A 22,087-nucleotide genomic window follows, 5' to 3' on the forward strand; every position below is an offset into this window, starting at 1 on the left:
TCTACAAAATAGCTTAACAGCTTTTCATTGTATGTTGAAAGATGTCTAAGTGCAACTATTAAGAAACCATGAATCATACCAAGCTAGCTGAATCAAAAAGCCACCAACTACGCAAAACAAGAATAGGTTTCTACTAGGGCTGTCGATTAATCGCAGTTAACTCACGCAATTAACTGAAAAAAATAAATGGCGATTAATCATGCTGTTAAACAGTAGAATACCAATTGAAATTTATTAAAATATTTTTGGATGTTTTTCTACATTTTCAAATATATGGATTTCTATGAAAACAATAGAAAGTATACAGTGCTCACTTTATATTATTATTTTTATTACAAATATTTGCACTGTAAAAAATGATAAAAAATAGTATTTTTCAATCAACTCATGCAAGTACTGTAGTGCAATTTTTTTATCATGAAAGTGTAACTTACAAATGTAGATTTTTTTTTGTTACATAACTGCACTCAAACAATGTAAAACTTTAGAGCCTACAAGTACACTCAGTCCTACTTGTTCAGCCAATCGCTAAGACAAACAAGTTTGTTTACATTTACGGGAGATACTGCTGCCTGCTTCTTATTTACAATGTCACCTGAAAGTAAGAATAGGCATTTGTTGCATGGCACATTTGTAGCTGGCATTGCAAGGTATTTACGTGCCAGATATGCTAAACATTCATATGCCCCCTCATGCTTCGGCCACCATTCCAGAGGACATGCTTCCATGCTGATGATGCTCATTAAAAAAATAAATAATGCATTAATTAAATTTGTGATTGAACTCCTTTAGGGAGAATTGTATGTCTCCTGTTCTGTTTTACCCACATTCTGCCATATATTTCATATTATAGCAGTCTTGGATGATGACCCAGCACATGTTCGTTTTAAGAACACTTTTACAGCAGATTTGACAAAACGCAAAGAAGGTATCAATGTAAGATTTCTAAAAATAGCTACAGCACTCGACCCAAGGTTTAAGAATCTGAAGTGTTGTCCAAAATCTGAGAGGGACAAGGTATGGAGTATGCTTTCAGAAGTCTTAAAAGAGCAACACTCAGATGCAGAAACTACAGAATCTGAACCACCAAAAAATTGAATCAACTTTCTGCTGGTGGCATCTGACTCAGATGATGAAAATGAACAGGTGTCGGTCCACTCTGCTTTGGATCGTTATTGAGCAGAACCCATCATCAGCATGGACGCATGGTCTCTGGCAGAGCCATCCCTTGGGTAGGGCGAATTGGGGCGACCGCTCTGGGCCCTGCACTTTGGGGGGCCCCGCGGGCTGGTGTGATTGGCCGGCGCAGTCGGTCCCGGAAGAGATGAATCCGTCATTTCTGCCCCAGGCCCCGCACCCCGCTAGGGACGGCCCTGTATGTCTGGAATGGTGGTTGAAGCACGAAGGGACATGTGAATCTTTAGTGCATCTGGCATGTAAATATCTTGCGACACCAGCTACAACAGTGCCATGCAAACATCTGTTCTCACTTTCAGGTGACATTGTAAACAAGAAGCGGGCAGCATTATCTCCTGCACATTGTAACCAAACTTGTTTGTCTGAGCGATTGGCTGAAGTAGGACTGACTGGACTTGTCGGCTCTAAAGTTTTATATTGTTTTATTTTTGAATGCAGGGTTTTTTTTGTACATAATTCTACATTTGTAAATTCAACTTTCATGACAAAGAGATTGCACTACAGTACTTGTATTAGGTAAACTGAAAAATACTGTTTCTTTTGTTTTTTACAGTGTAAATATTTGTAATCAAAAATAAATATAAAGTGAGCACTGCACACTTTGTATTCTGTGTTTTAATTGAAGTCAATATATTTGAAAATGTAGAAATTATCCAAAAATATTTAAATAAATAGTATTCTATTATTAATCGCAATTAATTTTTTTAATTGCTTGACAGCCCTAGTTACTACCTTCTTACACACATTAGGATCCTTATCGTAACACCCTTCACCATAGAATACTTTTTTCTGATCACTAAAAACAACTAAACAGGCCTTTAAAATCAACTCAGGTGTTAGGAATGTCATTGGACGTAAACCCTTGATCTTCTGTTTCAGACAGATGTTAATGTGATACAAAAGTTCTGTACTGTGAGTTTCAAGGGGCCTCCTCTCTGGCAAGATGTATCACAAGGAAAATAAAAAATAACCCCCTCTACACACACACACACACACACACACACACACACACACACACACACACACACTCTCTTACAGAAAATATTTGTCTGTAATTCTTCTTTGGAAATATCTCATGGGATTCTCACTTATAGGTCTCATGATCCCTGTGTGAAACTGGCAGAATTCCCCCAGCCCAAAGCTTTTTGGTTTTCTGAGGCAGTAATAGTTCAAAATGAGTCCTGTTCTACGAATCCCTGACTAGCAAAGGCCACTACCACTACCCTTATAAACTTCGAGCCATATGCTTTTTGATTGTGATTAGGCAGGAGCTACAACTATTATCACTATCATATCAGCTCTTTCATCTCTGTTCTTTTTGGCTCTCTGCAGGAAACTTCTTGCCTGATTATGGTCAATCAGGGACTGGCTAAGGCTGAAGTAGCCGCAGTTGGAGGAGCACGAACAGTGCAAGCAGGGAGGTCTGTGCTGAGTGCTTCTTCTGTCTCAGAAGTCAAACTTCTTTGAGCTAGGGAGTTCTGCTAAATCTCATGCTGGGAGCTGGAGGCCAAAGACTGAGAAGCCATTAAAGATCATATCTTCAGAAAATTGATGTAAGTGGCTGTAAATGTCATGCCACTGTCATCATTAATCAGAAGTGACTTGGATTTTTATTATTTTTGTTAAATTACATTTCAAACTAGCAGTAAGGCACTTTATCCACTTCATGTCTCTTGCACTTTTCAGATGGTTCCAGCCACTTGAACTTCATTCTTGTGCATTGTGACTTCACCAGATATGTGCGATAATTGCTCAGAAATACACTGTATCGTTTGTTTTTGTTAATTCTATTTATTCTGGTTACAAAAATGACTTCACTACAATTTTTGAAACTTCTGGTGTTAGTGTTATAATGGTGTTTAGAATTTTTTTCAAGTTACATTTTCTATCTGCTTTAGAATGGGTAGTTCTAGAAGATAAGGGCTGAGGCAGAGATATCCTGGTCTCTGTGAAACTAACTTACACAAAATAAATTCTCCCTCCCTTTTCCAAATAAAACAAAAGAGAAAAAATTCAAAATTACCTTTTCCTATAAGGACACCTATTTTGGAATCCAATTTTTCCCCTGGGTCACAGTTCCTTGTCACTAGTTTGAGGACAGGAAGAAAGGGTCTAACATCACACAGCCTTCGCGTTTCATCCTCTAGTTCTTCACGTACAGCCGTCTGGTTCACACATGAAAACATGTAAGAGTCAATCTCCATAAGGAGATGAAATAGAGGGTAGCTGTGTGCCTGCTTCCATAGTAGCTGCAAATAAGAAATAGACAGACATATATTCAGGTACCAAAAGCAATGTTGAGCGTTAAGCTTAACATTTATCTTCGGAAAGCTGATATTCTTCACAATGTTAGGGCTTTATCCTAATGGCACGGTCTCATTGATTTCAGAATCAGACCATTGTGAGACATTCAGATACTACATTGATGGGGCCATATCAATACCGAAGAGAGAGAGAGAGAGAGAGAGAGAGAGAGAGAGAGAGAGAAAGGTAAATTGAGCACTAGAATGTGCTCCTGAATTATAATACACCTCTACCACGATATAACGCGACCCGATATAGCAGCGCTCCAGGGGGGCGGGGCTGCGCACTCCGGCAGATGAAAGCAAGTTCAGTATAACGCGGTTTCACCTATAACGCAGTAAGATTTTTTGGCTCCCGAGGACAGCGTTATATCGGGGTAGAGGTATACTAGAAAATCAACATACAGTGAAAAACTGGCTGAACTGTTTGCCAGCTTATTAAATTTTTATAGCTACATACCAGTGTATTTGTTAGGCCTTGTCTTTACTGCTAAAAAAAGGTATATTTTTATCTCAGGGTAACTAAGGCATGTGAGCTACCTCCAGATAAAATCGTAATGAAGAGAAGGCACAGTAGTTTTATGTGAGGCAAACTAGGAGAGGTCAGCCCCCATGGGGATGTATAATGCTGATTTCTCCTAGTTTACCTGGTGGTAAAACTAACATGCCTTATCTTCATTGCATTTTTACCTGGAGAAACCGGAGTTAAAATTCACTTTTTTTTTTTTTTAAAATAGTGAAGACGAGGATTTAAAATAATAACAGAGCACAGACAGATCCTAGAACCAGAGCTCCTTTGTGCTGGTCAGCAAGCTGTCACTCTCCTCCATCCACTCTGGTGCCTCCCTCCTCCCCCGCATCTCAACCATCTCCTTTCCCAAAAATTTTTGCGGATCATTTTTTCCTCCTAGTCTCATTCACAGTGAAAAATCTAGAAGATAGTAGGGGTAGGGGACAGAGTGTGAGCAAAGGGGAGACATGTTGAGAATTTCAAAAAATAAAAGACTGAAATAATTGTATCCATTGTTTCCATTTAATATTAATTCTTTCCACAGTTCTAAAAATCACAGCTATGTACATAAAGTGGTTGGGCTAAACAACTGATACTATACAGGTCTCATGCTTTTTTCAGTAATTCCAATAAGCTGTGGGTTTTATTTTATCACTATGCTGAGTTAAAAAAAAAAAAAAAAAAAAAAATCCTTACCCTTTGGCAAACACATTTCCCATCAACAATTTCTTCCCATAAAAATTCAGACTAAGTCTTTTGACCAATTTTCATGCCATCTATCTATTACATTTAAATTACCAGTATATCAAACCAAAAAATGAACTTTCGGTATTTTCATCTTATGTTTGAGATACTGTAGTGTTATAGGGATAGGGTAGCTACCCTTTAAATAGTTTGTGACCCATTCAATGTTTTAGAAGCCACATCAGCAGTATGTATGTAGCTAGGCCTTGCATGTTTGTGTATATTTAGTAAACATGATTATCTGTGATACAATTGTACCCATATTTCTTCATTTTTTGTTGTTACATAATAAACAAGAGACAGATACACTAAACGCCAGAGCCTCGCTGTACTAGGTACAAACATATAAATTATATCCCTGCCCAAAGGAGCTTACAATCGAAGTTTCATCTAACACAATACAGTAGAACCTGAGTTACGAACACCAGAGTTATGAACTGAACAGTCACTCAAACACCTCATTTGGAACCATAAGTATGCAATCAGGCAGCAGCAGAGACCCCCCCCCAAAAAAATAATAAAAAGGCAAACAGTACAGTACTGTGTTAAACGTAAACTACTGAAAAAATAAAGAGAAAGCAGAATTTTTTGTTTGCATGGTTGTGATGCACTCCATATGCTTTATAAAAAATATGTTTATAAGTGTGAATATAATGTAACTGGAATATTCTTTATGCAAAAGGTCTCTTGTAAGGTATCACTGCAAAGCTTATAATCTACTGAGTGTGTTCATCCTATTTGTATGCATGTATCCATTCTTGTATCTGTAACTAGAAATATGAAGTATAACTCTGAAGTCCTATTGTAATTATGCAAAGTGTGGGCCATTAATGGTGGCTTGGAATCTTGCCATTGACTAACTAGGACAATTGGTTGTAAATGGCTCTGTTTACTTCCAAGCCTTCCTGTGTTCCTGTGAGTCAGTCCAGGAAGAATGGAGGCTTGGGGTCTCACAGGACATGTGTCCATGTCACCTGGTACTGGAATCCATCTTAAACCTAGTGCTTTTCCATTTAGAAGGAGAGGTGGGAACCCAGAGAGACAAAAGATCCCCACCTTGTGCCAAAGATATCAAAGGGGGTGGAACAGAACAGAAGGGTCCCCAGTCATGTGAAATCCCCTGCTTTTCACCTAAGATGCCTGCTGGAACTAACAAGGTCTGTACCAGGGGAAAGGATTGGGTCCAGACTAGGAAGGAGTCTAATCTGTGAAAGAAGCTTTTTGGAACATCTCTAAGGGTGAGATTTACCTGTATTCAGTTTCTTAATGTATTAGGCTTAGACTTGTGTGTTTTGTTTTATTTTGCTTGGTAACTTACTTTGTTCTGCCTGTTATTACTTGACACCACTTAAATCCTACTTTTTATACTTAATAAAATCACTTTTGATTATTAATTAACCCAGAGTAAGTGATTAATACCTGGGGGAGCAAACAGCTGTGCATCTCTCTCTATCAGTGTTATAGAGGGCAGACAATTTATGAGTTTACCCTGTATAAGCTTTATACAGAGTAAAACGGATTTATTTGGGGTTTGGATCCCATTGGGAACTGGGTGTTGGGTGCTGGAGACGGGAGTACCTGCTGAATGGTTTTCTGTTAAAGCCTGCAGCTTTGGGGGCGTGGTTCAGACCTGGGTCTGTGTTGCAGCAGACTAGCATGTGTGGCTCAACAAGGCAGGGTTCTGGAGTCCCAAGCTGGCAAGGAAAATGGGCTCAGAGGTAGTTTCAGCACATCCGGTGACCGTCACAATGGTAACGTTTCAAAGCTGTATTAAGTCAATGTTCAGCTGTAAACTTTTGAAAGAACAACCAGAACGTTTTGTTCAGAATTATGAACATTTCAGAGTTATGAACAACCTCCATTCCTGAGGTGTTCGTAACTCTGAGGTTCTACTGTAGATTGATATGACAAACTGGTGGGGAGCACAAGACTATTAGAATATTAGACTAACAATGAGACTATTAGAATCAATAAGATAAGCAGTGGTCACAGGACGCCAGCTGCCTAACCACGGTTACGTTTGTAGGCACCATGACACAAGTGGGTTTCAAAGAAAAATGTAAAGAAGGACAATAAAATAGCCTTTTACAGGTAACCCACTATTCATAAAGGTCAGCATGGACGATGAGCCCAATTCTAATCTTCCATTGTTTTTTTCTCCAGCAGTAACCACTGGAGTTACTGCTAATTTACACAAGTGCACATAATTTCAGAATCAGGCCCCCGACATTGAGTTACACTGCACCTATTCATTTCAACATGGAAAACTAGTTAATATTTCACTGACATCCTTTAATTTAGATTTTTTTTAAAGCTACTTTCATTTTTACACTTTCCTAAATTGCATCGATATAAGCATCATAACAGGAAAGCTGAAATCATTGACAGAAAAGGAGTTCTGTCTCTTCAGCTACTGTTCAAGTCTTGTGTATAAAGTTTTATATCCTAGCTTTCCTAAAGCTTTTTTGGAACAAGAACTGAAGAACCAATAGTGTGATCTCAAAAGTATTTTAAATCTTCGGCTAAACAAAGAACCCTTCAAAGTGCTTCTGTTGAGTAGAGCCAGTTTTTCCATAGATTTTTAAGGCCAGAAGGGACCATTAAATCATCTAGTCTAACCACCTGTATATTACAGGCCTTTAAAATTTCACCCAATATCACCTCTGTATTGAGCCTTAATAACTTGCATTTGGCTAAAGCATATCTTTCAGAAAGGCATCCAGTCTTGATAAGAAAACATCAAGAGATACAGAATCCCAACAATTCCCTTGGTAGTTTGTTCAAATGCACAAGTACCCTCACTGTTAAAAATCTGTGTCTTATTTCTATTTTTTTGTTGTCTGGCTTCAGCTTCCAGCCATTGGTTCTTGTGATGCTTTTCTCCACTAAACTAAAGAACACTTTTGTTATCTGCATTTTCTCGCCGTGAAAGTATTTAAACTTTCACATCTCAATCTATTTTGATTAGTTAACCAGACTGAGCTTTAAGTATCTCACTGGCATTTTCTCCAGTCCTCAAATCATTTTTGGCCCTTTACTCCATCTTTTCCAGTTTTTCAACATCCTTTTAAAAATAGGAAGCAAATATAGTATTCCAGAATAGGCCTCACCAGTGCCATATAAAGAGGTAAAACGAACTCCCTACTCCTAACTCACTACTCTTGTTTATACATTCAAATGATCTCATTCTTTTCAGAGTCAGTGCTTTCCAAGGAACAGTTCCCCCATTCTACAGATATGGCCTGCATTCCTTTTTCCTAAATGTATAATTTTGCATTTGGCTGTATTAAAATGCATTTTATTTGGATAAGCCCAGGTTACCAAGCAACCCAGATCACTCTGTACGATTGCCCTGGCCCCATCATTATTTATCACTTCACCAATCTTTGTGTCAGTATTTTATCCATAGTATCTACTTCTAGATCATTGATAAAACTGTTTAATAGCACTGGGCCTCATACAGATCCCTATGACACCTCCCTCAGAACACCCCCATTCGATGATGACACCCCCACGGATGACTACTTTTTGAGATCTGTCACTTAGCCACTTAACCCATTTAACATATGCTCTATTGATATCATATTATTTATGCTACTTTTTAATCAAAATGTTGTGAGGTACTAAGTCAAACACTTTACAAAAATGTCTAAATATATTACATCTACACAATCATATTTTGTAAACCCAACGTGTAATCTCAAAGAACAAAATAAGATGTTTGACGAGAACGGTTTTCTGTAAAACCATGTTGACATTATATTCCTATCCTTTAATTCTTTATCAGCTTAATGACATATGGATTTTTCCATTATTTCACTCAGAAATAATGTCAGGCTAATCAGTTCATTGTTACCTGGGTCATCCCACCTGCCCTTTTTGAATATTGGCATGCTGGCACTCTTCCTATCTTCTAGGGTTTCCACCATACATTTATTTGACTGCAATGTAAAATTTATTCCCCTTTTCGTTTAAGTATTCAATTATTAGTGAAGATGTCATTTACTCTAAAATACAAGAGAACAACTGCATATGAAATTATTTTAATAGGTACAGAATGTCTTATTTTATGAAGACAAAAACATTACGCCACCACCATGTCAATACACTTCTCATAATCAGCTCACTGGAAACTAAAATATCTCATACTGCAGACCCTTAAATGTACTACACTGACAATTCTTTGAACAGAGGATTTCCTCTCAAAAGCAAGGTACCTGCACTGCAGATGTCCCTAGAACACCTTCTCTATGTTCTGCAGCCATTATCTGGAAGGACCACCTCCGCAGATTAAAAAAATAATTCAGTCTTCATGGTTATTCAATTATTGGCCTCTGACATGCTGACGAATGCCAACAAGGGCGCTGACTGTGCTGTGGTCACTTGTTCACTAAGGAATGGTTTGAGAAAACCACCCTGTTTCACATAGTCACAACCATCCAATGTGGCACCTTAGAGACTAACAAATTTATTAGAGCATAAGCTTTCGTGGGCTACAACCCACTTCTTCGGATGCAGAATGATTTTTACCTTTTGCTTTAATTAAAAGCCTTCTTTTTAAGAACCTGATTGATTTCTCCTTGTTTTAAGATCCAAAGGGGGTTTGGATCTGTATTCACCAGGAGTTGGTGAAAGGAAGGAGGGGGGAAGGGTCAATTTCTCCTTGTTTAAGATCCAAGGAGTTTGGATCTGTATTCACCAGGGAATTGGTGAAAGGTTTCTCAAGGCTTCCCAGGGAGGGAATTCTTAAGATGGTGGCAGCGGACCAGAGCTAAGCTGGTAGATAAGCTTAGAAGTTTTCATGCAGGCCCCTACATTTGTACCCTAAAGTTCAAAGTGGGGATACAGCCTTGACATGGTTGTAGCCCACGAAAGCTTATGCTCTAATAAATTTGTTAGTCTCTAAGGTGCCACAAGTACTCCTGTTATTTTTGCGGATACAGACTAACACGGCTGCTACTCTGAAACCATCCAATGGTAGTTTAGGAGCCCATAGATCACTGCTGACATATACTCTATTTAAACCATTGAATTAGAAGTGAAAAGGCTTCATTATTTCATTAGCATTCCTCTGACCCACCTAGCCTATTTAGACAATAGGCATGAGGTTTTTTCCTCCTTTTTAGGGGGACTTGGGTTCCTTTACATCTCTGCCAAAGTCTTGAAAGTCTTCCCCTTTTATCCTGACTTTTTAATTCCCCACTTTGTCTACAAATCTGGTCATCTCTCTGGTCAAAGTCTCCCTCTGGAGCAAATTAAAAATCCTACTTTACTTAGCAGGTGATTTTTTATACAGCAATATAAGGATCTCCAGAGGAAGCTGAACATACCATTTCTAGGACTCTACCAGCCTGAGGGAAAATAAAAAGATGATCTTTGGAGCTCTGAAGTTTGCAACTGGGATTCCCTTGATTTTTTGAGACCTGTAAAATATCAATACTAATCTCAGCTAGTTTGCTTCTGTAGTAAAGGAGGTTTCTAGCCCTCTCATTGTGGACAGCCTTCACAATATAAATAAAGCATTCAGGTAGAAAGTTTTTCGTATTGTGAAGTCTGTCCACAATGAGAGGGCTAGAAACCTCCTTTACTATTTTTATATATATATATATAATTACTTTTTTAAAATTTAATTTATATATTTATTTTTAGGTTATTTTTAACAGGTGATACATGCACCTCTAACCCCCTGAAATGGCGCTTGAGACCAATTAAGGCCAGAGGTAGGAGAGAAGTGTTGCTTCAAATAATCATTTTGCTGGTCATTCTCTGGGTCCCTGCTCCAGCTTTGGAGAAATGCACTTTAAATCAAGATCAATTGAGCTGTCTCACTAGATGACCAAGTCAGTCCATGCATCTAATTTGAATAAAATAGGGCTATTGTTTATTTACAGTAAAGAAAGCTGGGTTTGAAAGACATCCAATTCTGTGTTGCTAGAAACAAAAGGTATATTTCTCAAGTCTCCAACTGTTATGCTCTGCAATGTTTGCTTATATTCCACTAACACTTTTTGAGACTGGAATTAAGAATCTCCACTGAAGTTTCCATTGTAAGACACTTGCATGATTCTTTTGGCTATAGGGAAGTTGCTCTTGACCTTCCAATACTGAATTTCCATCTTTATGTTTATCAGCCCTAGAGGCTGAGTTCTTCATATGGAAAACAGCACCAAAATGATTCAACTTTTTATACTTTAAGAAAAGCCACAAAAATGTTACATTCAGTGCATTTTATGAAACACTTCAAATTGATATGGAACAAAACATGAGTGCTCTTGGCACATACAATGCCACAGCTGTTTAATCAGTATAAATTTGTAAATGTTCTTCATATTTGTCAAGCATGGACAGACAAAAAATAAATCCAATTACAAAAAGACTTTAAAGTGTATATTTTTTGCACATCAAATATTAACAGCAGGCCTCTTTCAGGTGGCTTCATAATTACTTATTACTAAGACTTTATCCTCTCTCAAAATTGAATTAAAAGAGGTGTTTAATACAATTAATGCTTTATTCAAAGGGCCAGATAGGAGAGGGAAACTAAACAAAATGAAGCCTTAAATGAATATATTTGAATTTGATGGCTGCAAGTCTCATTGGATGTAAATTAAATAGCCGGGGCTTGATTTATGAAGGAGGAACCTTGAGTTATGTGCTTAAAATATGAGGGGAAAGGAGAGCACAGAATTAGTAGCCGAAAGGGTCAATGGGAGGTGCGGGGGTGGGAGGGAGAGATAATATATTAAAACTAAAAGAAATTTAAGAAAATTTCATTAAAAAATTTAGGAACGAACAAAAATATCCATTTGTGATTTTACTGATATATATGAAAATTAAACAGGGCCTGAATGAAAAGAAAACTTCAATACATATCCAGTTTCCAACTGTCAGATGAACTACTTCAGAATTTTCTTCATTTTCTTAAAAGTTCTCCTGGCAAAACAATTCCCACATAATTTCAAAACTCAGACTATTTTAGGGTCACTGATCCCTGGATTCACAAATCTGAAGTTGTGTGTCTTTTTTCATGTATTACAGTTAAAAACCACTATCTTCTTGCATAATTTTATTGTCTACAATCTGTCTTGCACATTATCCAGAGAGATGGGCAGCAGACTGGGATTCCATAGATTTGATTCAGTTCCCAATAATGCCACAGACTGCCTGGGCGAGTCGCAATCTCTATGGCCCCAATTCTTGACTGTCCTGTATTTTGTGTAGTCATGTACATCAGTGCAATGTGGGTGTACGATGCTTCCATTCTGATCTGTACATGTGTAAATGACTACACAAGGGGCAGGGCAGCAGAGAACTAATGGCTCTGTGGCTCAATTACCCCATCTCTAAAAGGGAAGGGACCATCATGATCATCTAGTCTGACCTCCTGCACATTGTAGGCCACAGAACCTTACTCACCCACTCTTTTAATAGACCCCTTTTTTGACTGCCACTGCACACTGAGTGGATGCTTTCAGAGAACTATCCACAATGACTCCAAGATCTCTTTCTTGAGTGGTAACAGCTAATTTAGACCCCATCATTTTATATGTATAATTGGGATTATGTTTTCCAATATATATTACTTTGCATTTATCAACATTGAATTTCATCTGCCATTCCGTTGCCCAGTGACCCAGTTTTGTGATATCCTTTTGTAGCTCTTCGCAGTCTGCCTGGGACTTAACTATCTTGAGTAGTTTTGTATCATCTGCAAATTTTACCCCTTTTTCCAGATCATTTATGAGTATGCTGAATAGGACTGGTCCCAGTACAAACCTATGGGGGACACTACTATTTACCTCTCTCCATTCTGAAAACCGGCCATTTATTCCTACCCTTTGTTTCCTATCTTTTAACCAGTCACCAATCCATGAGAGGACTTTCCCTCTTATCCCATGACAGCTTACTTTGCTTAAGACCCTATGGTGAGGGACCTTATTAAAGGCTTATTGAAAATCTAAGTACATTATATCCACTGCACCCCCTTGTTCACATGCTTGTTGACCCCCTCAAAGAATTGTTCACACTTCCCCAACAAGTTATGTTCATCTATGAGCCTGACAATTTTGTTCTTTACTATAGTTTCAACCAGTTTGTCCAGTACTGAAGTCAGGCTTACCGGCCTGTAATTGCCAGGATCACCTCTAGAGCTCTTTTTAAAAATTAGCCATCCTCCAGTCATTTGGTACAGAAGCTGATTTAAAGGATAGGTTACAAACTACAGTTAGTAGCTCTGCAATTTCACATTTGAGTTCCTTCAGAACTCTTGGGTTAATACCATCTGGTCCTGGTGACTTATTACTGTTTAATTTATCAGTTTGTTTCCAAAACTCCTCTAATGACACCTCAATCTGGGACAGTTCCTCAGATCTGTCACCTAAAAAGAATGGCTCAGTTTTGGGAATCTCTCTCATAGCCTCAGCCGTGAAGACTGATGCAAAGAATTCATTTAGTTTCTCTCCAATGGCCTTAGAGTCATTGAGTGCTCCTTTAGCATCTCAACCGTCCAGTGGCCTCACTGATTATTTAGCAGGCTTCCTGCTTCTGATGTACTTAAAATTTTTTTGCTATTACTTTTTGATTCTTTGGCAAGCTGTTCTTCAAATTCTTTTTTGGCCTTCCTAATTATATTTTTACACTTCATTTGCCAGAGTTTATGCTCCTTTCCATTTCCCTCACTAGGATTTAACTTCCACTTTTTAAAGGATGCCTTTCTGTCTCTCATTAGCCAAGACAAGTAAGATAGGGTGCCCCAAGCAGCTAAAGAGTCCCCTTATTTTAAGCTCTGAGGCAAGATGGAGGAGGGAGGAGATCAGGAAGGGAACAGAGGTATTCTATTGTAGATTTAGAAGCCCATTGAAAGTTTCAGACTGTGTCATCGTTTAGGAATGAAGTCCATGGCAATCCTGCAGAATTTGAGTGAAAAATATAATTTAAATGAAGTAAGGTGAGATGTTTCTTTCCACTCCTGAAACCATAAGCACTTGAAATTTGTAATCTGTAATTTGTACAAATACAATCTGTAATTTGAACACTGGGTATTCCCTAGACACATGGAAAGTAAGGAGCCCCTCTACTTTACTGTTGGATCAAAGAGGCTCACTGAGTATCTCAAGTTAAAAGCTTTTTAATGCCTTTTTCATGATCACCATCCTTATGGCCAAGGAACATTTACAACCATTTTAATAGTCTGACTCCTAGCAAAAACAGACCAGATAACTAGGCCGTAACCTCCTCAGAGAAACAACTTCTCCTATATCTGTATTGTCCTTGATAAATAAAAGTAATAATAAAAGACAGACAGTAGAGCTAAAGGAATAGGTTCATTTGTGCATCCGTGATGACAACGAACATAGCACCTTGGGTTTCTTTGTGCATCTTCCAGCTGAGGATGTGGGTCTTTATCAGCCCTGCTTTAAAAGGACTGATACTGAAATCTCAAAGAAACAAACATAAAACCAATGTATGGGTAAGGTTTAGGCCTGTTAGTCCCTCTTTTAAAGAAGTCTTCTACTGAGCTAGAGCACTTAGATATGCTACACCTCAACAGTCAAAATATGGCACCAAACTTAGGTTAGAAATTAGAATATTATATGAACTTCAGATCCATGGTACAAAATAAATCTGAAATCCCACCTAATATTTTTTATACTTTATAAAAGCACAGTACAGTACCTATGCATGGATATCAGCAAAGAGGTCTCTTACAAGTCAGTTTTATGACCTTTGAGTTTAAGAATGCAGAAGACTGTTTTTGTACATACTTCCCTACCATGCATTCAATCTACTACTCCTTAAACGAAAGCAGATCAGCCCCATTGCTTCAAGTTAAAGAACAAAATAACTAGGAATGTTGGGAACCAGAGTTTATTCTATTCATCCTTTTACAATTATGCAAGACATTCATTTGCTGGATGGACTGTTTACACCACTGTCTTTTGAAAAATAAAAATACAGTAATACATCCCAAAGTAATTAAAGACTTGGGGGAGGAAAAGGTAAAAGCCCTCTTTGATACAAACATTACAGGAACATTAAAACCAGCTGTTTCTAGAACACATGGGCAAGGATGTTCCAAGTTCATTACAGGAAAAAAAGCATTTAACAAGTTTAATAATCAAAGCTTTCACTCTCTTTACACTGATGCCCCAAATAAGACACTTCTAAGAATTACTACTACCGTCAATCAACATACTGGAACCCAGGGACCTTAGATGAAAAGAACACTGTCAAATGGAAATATTGTATGCGGTGTTGTTGTAGCCAGGTTGACCAAAGGATATTAGAGAGACAAGGTGAGTGAGGGAATATCTTTCATTGGACCAACTTCTGTTGGTGAAAGAGTCAGCTTTTGAGCTTACAGGGTTGGTACTACCTCACCCACCTTGTCTCTCTAAATGGAAATATTGTCAATTTTTAAAAAAATAGTTAAAATACTATCAGACATTACACCTTCCTTTGAGTCCACCAGAAAAGTTGGGGTTTTACAGTCATATTTACCTATGTTTACAATGGATGTCTCTCTTGTTTTTGTGTCACACACAAATAGCAAACTGAGTTACTACAGAGGAAACTGAATATGGGTATAAAATGCTGTTGATGCCTGAAACAAACTGAGAAAAATGGAAAACATTTTCTTTAACCTATTGCTTACAGTAATCTTAGGTGCAACTTTTGACGACAGGTAAAAAAATCAGATGTGTGATTTTTTTAAATTTAGCTGTATCGCTTAAAGAAAGTTATATTCACAATACATACTCTTTGCTGAACCAACAGCTACACACACCTAAATGCATTGTTCCATTTTCCAAAGCCACAGCAAGACATGCTCACATTAGAGATCTAGCTCAGATTTTCTACACTGCACACTCCATGTGTGCCTCCAAAATATAAGCTAAATGAAAAATAAATTGTTTTATTACTTAAATAATATTAACAGAAGTACTTTAAATCGTTATAGTCAAAACATGGTGTATGCCACAGAGAACTAAAACTAAAATCTGTGCAAGGCTCCAGGAGACAAATTCTGTTCTCAGTCACACCAATGTAGATCTTGAGTTACTCCACTGAAGTCAATGGTGTAACTCCAAATGTATGGAGGTATAACTGGGAGTACACTGGCCCCCATGCTTCTATAGCAGACTAAATGAAACTTGCAGGATTTCTAAATTTAAAAAACCTCCACTTTGAGTTAAATATTAAAATAATATATTCAGTATAATAGCCCCTGTGTTATTTATTTGAATATTTAATTTAATTCATTTTGCAATGTTCTCACCCTTTCAGCCTTCAACTTAGATTTTTTGAGGGTGGGTGAGACAATGTATAATTTCATCATAGATTTGTCATGTAGAGAAGCTAAGGTTCTGGCTGATGATTAAGGGGTGGTTGGGGTTTTTAGTCCCTGAGAAGGCATAGGAAGAATTTTGGGGTTGCGAGATGGGCACAGCTAGATTCTGTGCTAAAATAATCAGCAGTGAAATAGTTAATGCTGACATTTAAATTGTCATCGTTAGGTTTCAGAGGTAACACTCGATCAGAAGAATGGGAGCAGTTCACACTTTTTGGAGCTATTGTTTCATGCGGTCTACAGTCTAAGTAAGACATTGCACAAGTTTACATTTTATTCACTTTTTAAAGTTGCACCTTGGTTTCATAGACAGGAACAAGCTTCTAAAAGCTTATTAGAAGACTTTTAAATAACATTTAATATATAAAGTACTTCTCAACAAAATCAGCGATGGAGCTCATTTAAAATAGCAAGCCAATCACTAATTTACCTGTTTAATATGGCATATGGTGGCATCTCGAGGTACATCCAGGTTGATGTAGGTTCCAGTTGGGAGCAGGAAGTCCACAGAGATTAAGCCATCAGCTCCTATCTGTGAATCCACTGCCCAGATGTCAAGGATGTCTGTCATGGCAGGAGGCATTATGGAACCTGAATATCATAACCACATCATAACCTAGGGAAAAAATTAAAATTCAGTAAAACTCAGCATTTTATAGTCAGACATTTTAAATTCTTCTGAGATTTTGTATGGGTCTGCTTGCACAAATCATCTTTCAAGACTGGAGCCTAGGGGTTACCAATTGTGGTTGGACATATTCCTGGAGGTTTCGTCACATAACATAACCTTTAATTAAAGGTTAATCTTTAATTCCTGGAGACTCCAGGACAATCCTGGAGGGTTGGCAACCCTACTGGAGCCTGAGATGCCTGATAACTGCAAATATATGCAAGTAATCAACTTTGTAGGCTGGTACTCCTATTCTTCTCAGAGACTACACAAGTGACTAAAGGTACTTCTTTGTGGTTGCAGGATCAAGGCCTAAATTACCAACTACGATTAATTATATATACACATTTTTCACTAATTTACCTACCTACCAACCTCTGTTTAAAGTAGTGGTCAAAAACTTGTACAGACTAGAAATGGTTAAAATACCAAATGAATAGGAAAATGGACCAAACAAATCTGTTTATATATCTGAATATACGGTAGCATGTATATTCTAACGAAATGTATGTTCTACTGCATTCTATTATGTTATCAGGAATGATCATAAAGGTTTACATATTTCTGCAATATTTAAAGTCTCAACTAATTCCAATCTATTCTAGGTAGGTGTTCACAACCATAATAATAATAAAGTACATATTTGTACTAAGATAAGATCCTAAATATTATTGGGAATATTTCTGAGCTATCAAATCTAAGATTATAGAAATTAACATATTTCATAAAATGTGGTGTTCACATGTATATAAATTAAAAATGTACAGATTAAGAAATCAATTACATTCATAGTATCATGTGTGATATTGAATAAAGGCACAAGAGTGGAATATTTAATTTTTTCCTATTGAACTAATGAAAAACTATTAATATGAGGAACTGTAACATTAGTGGAGTAAAAAACACTGCTTTTGAGTTGCATATAAAGAAATGTGTAAATTGAAAATATTTTCTAACTGATTTGATTAACACTATATTCAAAACTGGTAGTAAAATGTGTGACATTGAAAATCAAAGTTTAAGTTGTCATTTTCAGATATCTTAAACATAATAAAATGACAAATTCTGAGTTAGATAAAATGAAATCCCCCCCAAACACATCTACTTTCAACATTTCCTAAAACAATATTTTTAATGCAGGTAAAATGCATGCTGTACATACAACGTTCAGCAATATAGAAATATAAAAACAAAGCACATCTCTCTTCAAATACTTTTTATATTTAACAAGCTTACACTGGCTGCTACCTACTCACAAATAGAGTGATTAAGGATTATAAAAGCAACATGTTTATAAGTCTATAAAACCCCTTATTGGGGTTTAATGTCCTTTTTGTCTAGGGGCAGGAATCTCCTACTCTATATCTTTGGGAGGGTGATAGAGTTCTCATTTGCTATGAATCCAGCTAATTACTACATCTAATTGCACTGACTAGACAACAAAAGAAACTCACACACAATCAACACCAATATGAATCAGTTCAGTTAGTTCTTTCTGCTTGATTTCCCCGGCTTTGTATTCTGAGGCCTGGTCTACACTGGGGGGATCAATCTAAGTTACACAACTTCCGCGACGTGAATAACGTAGCTGAAGTCGACGTACTTAGATCAACTTACCGTGGTGTCTTCACTACGGTGAGTCAACTGCTGCCGCTCCCCCGTTGACTCTGCCTGCGCCTCTCACCGAGCTGGAGTACAGGAGTCGACGGGAGAGTGCTCGGGGATTGATTTATCGCGTCTAGACTAGATGCAATAAATCGATCCCCGCTGGATCGATCGCTGCACGCCGATCTGGCCAGTAGTGAAGACATATCCTGGGTGTCTTTCTCACCCTCCCAACAGTCCCGCCAGTTCTTCTTTTCCCCAAATTCTATCTTTCCATCACCCCCACCTCCACCCATACACTACCCCTTCTATCTTCCTCAAAAGCATCACAGCATTCAACATTACCCTCCAGTTGAGGAAGGCTGGACAATGCTCCCTCCAGACCCAGTCAACACTGCTCCATTTACTATAGGGTGGGGAGGGTCACAAGACTGCAGAAAAGCACTCCTTCATAGACAAAACAAGCTGCCTTTGTAGCACTCCAAACCTTTTTATCCAACAATATGAGATGAGGCAATCACGGTCCGTCCAAGATTAAATAAAATCTGGTACTAGCAATCTAGTCACATCTCCTCTGCTTTTATCCTTCTTTCCCTTCTCCTTGTTTCTGCTCTGTACTCTGGGATCAGACCTGTATTATTTCACCACTAAGCACTTCTACTACAACATCAGCAGGAGAAGTGGGATTTCAACTTGAAGGATATCGGTTTTACTCAGCTGCTGTGCCTTCTGGAGCCACAGAAGTGCTATTTGCAAGAGCAGCAGACTCAAGTGCGATCCTCTTCTGATACACTTATGTACAGGGAAATTAAAAACAAAATGCAGCAACTGCAATGAAATCAAATTGTTGACTATTGCAGTGCTAACAAGTCTACCTTTGATGTAGTGTCTTGCTGACATAGCAAAATGTGAACACCATTACCAAAAAAAAAAAAAAAAAAAAAAAAGTCCCTCCTGGATGTAGGGATGTAAAATGTTAACTGGTAAGAATTAGTCTTACCGATTAACCCGCCTTAACCGTTAACCCCTGTGCCGCCCCGAGTGGCCCCAACCCCAGCAGCCCCGGCCCTTTAATCGGTTAACCATTTAAATATTTTTAATCGTTTAAACAGTTAAATTTTTAAATGGTATTTACATCCCTACCTGGAAGTAAAGGTACCTATACATGTAGGTACATCCAGAAGCAGTATATTATAGTTTGCCACTTATTTTTTGTCAGTCATGTAATCAAATTACAGATAAATAATAGTTATACTGTGTGTCAGACTTCATAAACACCCATGGGCTCATGGAATACATATCTGCACCCACATCTCAAAAAACAAGTTAGTTACAGTACAGGTAAGTAACCGATTTTTCGTCAAGTGGCTGCAGGACTTTATTCCACACAGGTGACTCAGAGGCAGTAATGGAAGGAGGTGGGGCTTGGAGTCAGCTTAAACAGCAACTGAAGTACTGCAAGCCTGGCTTGACACGAGCAATTGGACATGGTTAAGGTCTCATTTCTTGGTAGACAGGATTAGGGAGGTAAATGGATCAGCATGCTAGAAACAAAATGTCTGAACTAGCTAAAATAAGGGGGAGTAGCCAGGGAAACATTTACAATAGATAAAATAAGCCTGGAACATAAGATGAGGTGAAGAATAAAGTTGAATATGGACATTGCATGGACAGAGCATGCTGTGTACAGGGAATGGTTTCTGCGAGCAGTCCAGCTATATTCACTTCTTGGACCAGATCCTGTGCTCCACTTAGGACTAAATCAAGAATTGCCTTTCCTCTTGAGGGTTCCAGGACTAGCTGTTCCAAGAAGCAGTCATTTAAAGTGTCAAGAAACTTTACTTCTGCATCCTGTCCTGAGGGGAGACATATCCAGTCAATATGGGGATAGTTGAAATCCCCCATTGTTGATTTTTTTTATTTGTATAGCCTCTCTAATCTCCCTGAGCATTTCACAGTCACTATCACCATCCTGGTCAGGTGGTCGGTAATATATCCCTACTGCTATATTTTTATTTTTATAGATTGGGATTACTATCTATAGAGATTCTATGGTATAGTTTGGTTCATTTAAGATTTTTACTTCATTTGATTCTATGCTTTCTTTCACGTATAGTGCCACTCCCCTACCAGCACAACCTCTTCTGTCCTTTCAATATATTTTGTACCCTGGTATTACTGTGTCCTATTGATTATGCTCACCCCACTAATTTTCTGTGATGCCTATTATATCAATATCCTCATTTAATATGAGGCACTCTAGTTCACCCATCTTATTATTTAGACTTCTAGCATTTGTATATAAGCACTTTAAAAACTTGTCACTTTTTAGCTGTCTGCCACTACATGATGTAATTGAATGGGACTCTTTTTCATTTGACTGTTTCTCATCAGATCCTACCCATATTTTATCACCTTCCATCCTCTCCTCCTTACTAGGACATAGAGAATCTCCATTAATAGATCCTCCCCTAAGGGATGTCTCTGTCCAAACCACATGCTCCTATGCACTTGTCGGCATTCCCCCAGCCCTTAAAATTAAAAAGGTTGCAGAGCAGTTTTTAAACTAAGTGCCAGCAATCTGGTACCATTTTGGTTTAGGTGGAGCCCATCAGTTTAGGTCTTTATTACATTTTCTAAAAAGATAATTCAAAGCTAGGAAATGGCATATAGGGATTGCAAAGTTTAGTGCTGCAGTCACACTTACCTCTTGCGATAGTCTAGGTTCTGATCCAGTGAAAGTTCTGTCTCCTACAATCATGAGTCTTCCCCCTATCAGTTGACAATTATGTTCCAAGGCAATGTAGCTGCCACGGGAGATAATGGTAGTAAAAGGAGAAAAGCTCTCTTCGGTAGCTAGAGACTAACTTATGGAGGACTTTGGCTAACATGCAGAGACTTTAAACTGTATTCTGTTCAACAGTGAATCACGGCAGACAGTGGAGCACTGATGGTTATGCTCATGGCAACCTGTTCTACTGAGCAGATGCACTACTGTATTTTGTACAAACTGGACTGTTTCAGGAGGTGTGGCTCCATTCCTAAATACATGTGAGTTACAACAGTCAAGCCTGTATGTGATCTATCTTCATGGCTAGGTCCATGTAGGACAGCATTGAACACAATCTTCTGGCCCATCACAGATGATAGTGAGCATTTTTTGGCACTATGGCTATTTGGGTATCCAATATCACTTTCGAGTCCAGAAGGACCATAAAGCTGTAGGGCTATTTAACTCAAATGCAGAAGCCCTTTGATAAATCAGGTATGTTACAAAGCAGCCGCTCTCTTACCAGCGTCACCTAAATTCAACTTTAGACAACTGCCCTTCAACCATATTCTGATTTTGGCTAAGCATGGAGAAAGCTGGAAGATGGTGCTATTCCTGTTTAATCTAACAGATGTAGAGCTGGATGTTACCTGCATGCTGCTAGCACTTCAGTTTGTGTGGCCTAAGGAGGTCTTCCAGTGGCTTCATCTATCAGTAAATGATAAATAATACAAGGGAAAACACTTGTGGGTATCAGAAGGTGAGGGGCTATGGGAGTGAAGAAACAATTGCCCATTATGACCTGCTCGGTTCAGTCAGAAAGAAAAGGATTGGAGCCATTTCAGAAGGTTTCTGTTCATCTCTGCATCTTCTATATGGAACCACAAAAATCTAATTGTTAGAGACAGCCTGCATCAAACTAAAGATTCAGATTTAG

At 38.1% G+C, this 22,087-nt stretch overlaps 1 protein-coding gene across 1 annotated transcript in view; it reads right to left on the bottom strand.

The window, feature by feature from the left end:
• The window catches only part of PIK3CB (phosphatidylinositol-4,5-bisphosphate 3-kinase catalytic subunit beta), a 108,760-nt gene extending 92,058 nt beyond the window's left edge, over positions 1-16,702 (bottom strand). Inside the window, exons 1-2 of the mRNA XM_065410609.1 lie at positions 16,536-16,702; positions 3,221-3,446 (exon numbers count right to left, since the gene is read on the bottom strand). Coding sequence (XP_065266681.1) covers positions 3,221-3,446; positions 16,536-16,688 — 379 coding nt within the window. The 5' untranslated portion in view covers positions 16,689-16,702. The remainder of the gene's footprint in view (positions 1-3,220; positions 3,447-16,535) is intronic.
• Between the last annotated feature and the right edge of the window lie 5,385 nt (positions 16,703-22,087).

Source organism: Emys orbicularis, chromosome 9 (assembly GCF_028017835.1).
Source record: "Emys orbicularis isolate rEmyOrb1 chromosome 9, rEmyOrb1.hap1, whole genome shotgun sequence".
NCBI classification, from domain to species: Eukaryota; Metazoa; Chordata; order Testudines; family Emydidae; genus Emys; species Emys orbicularis.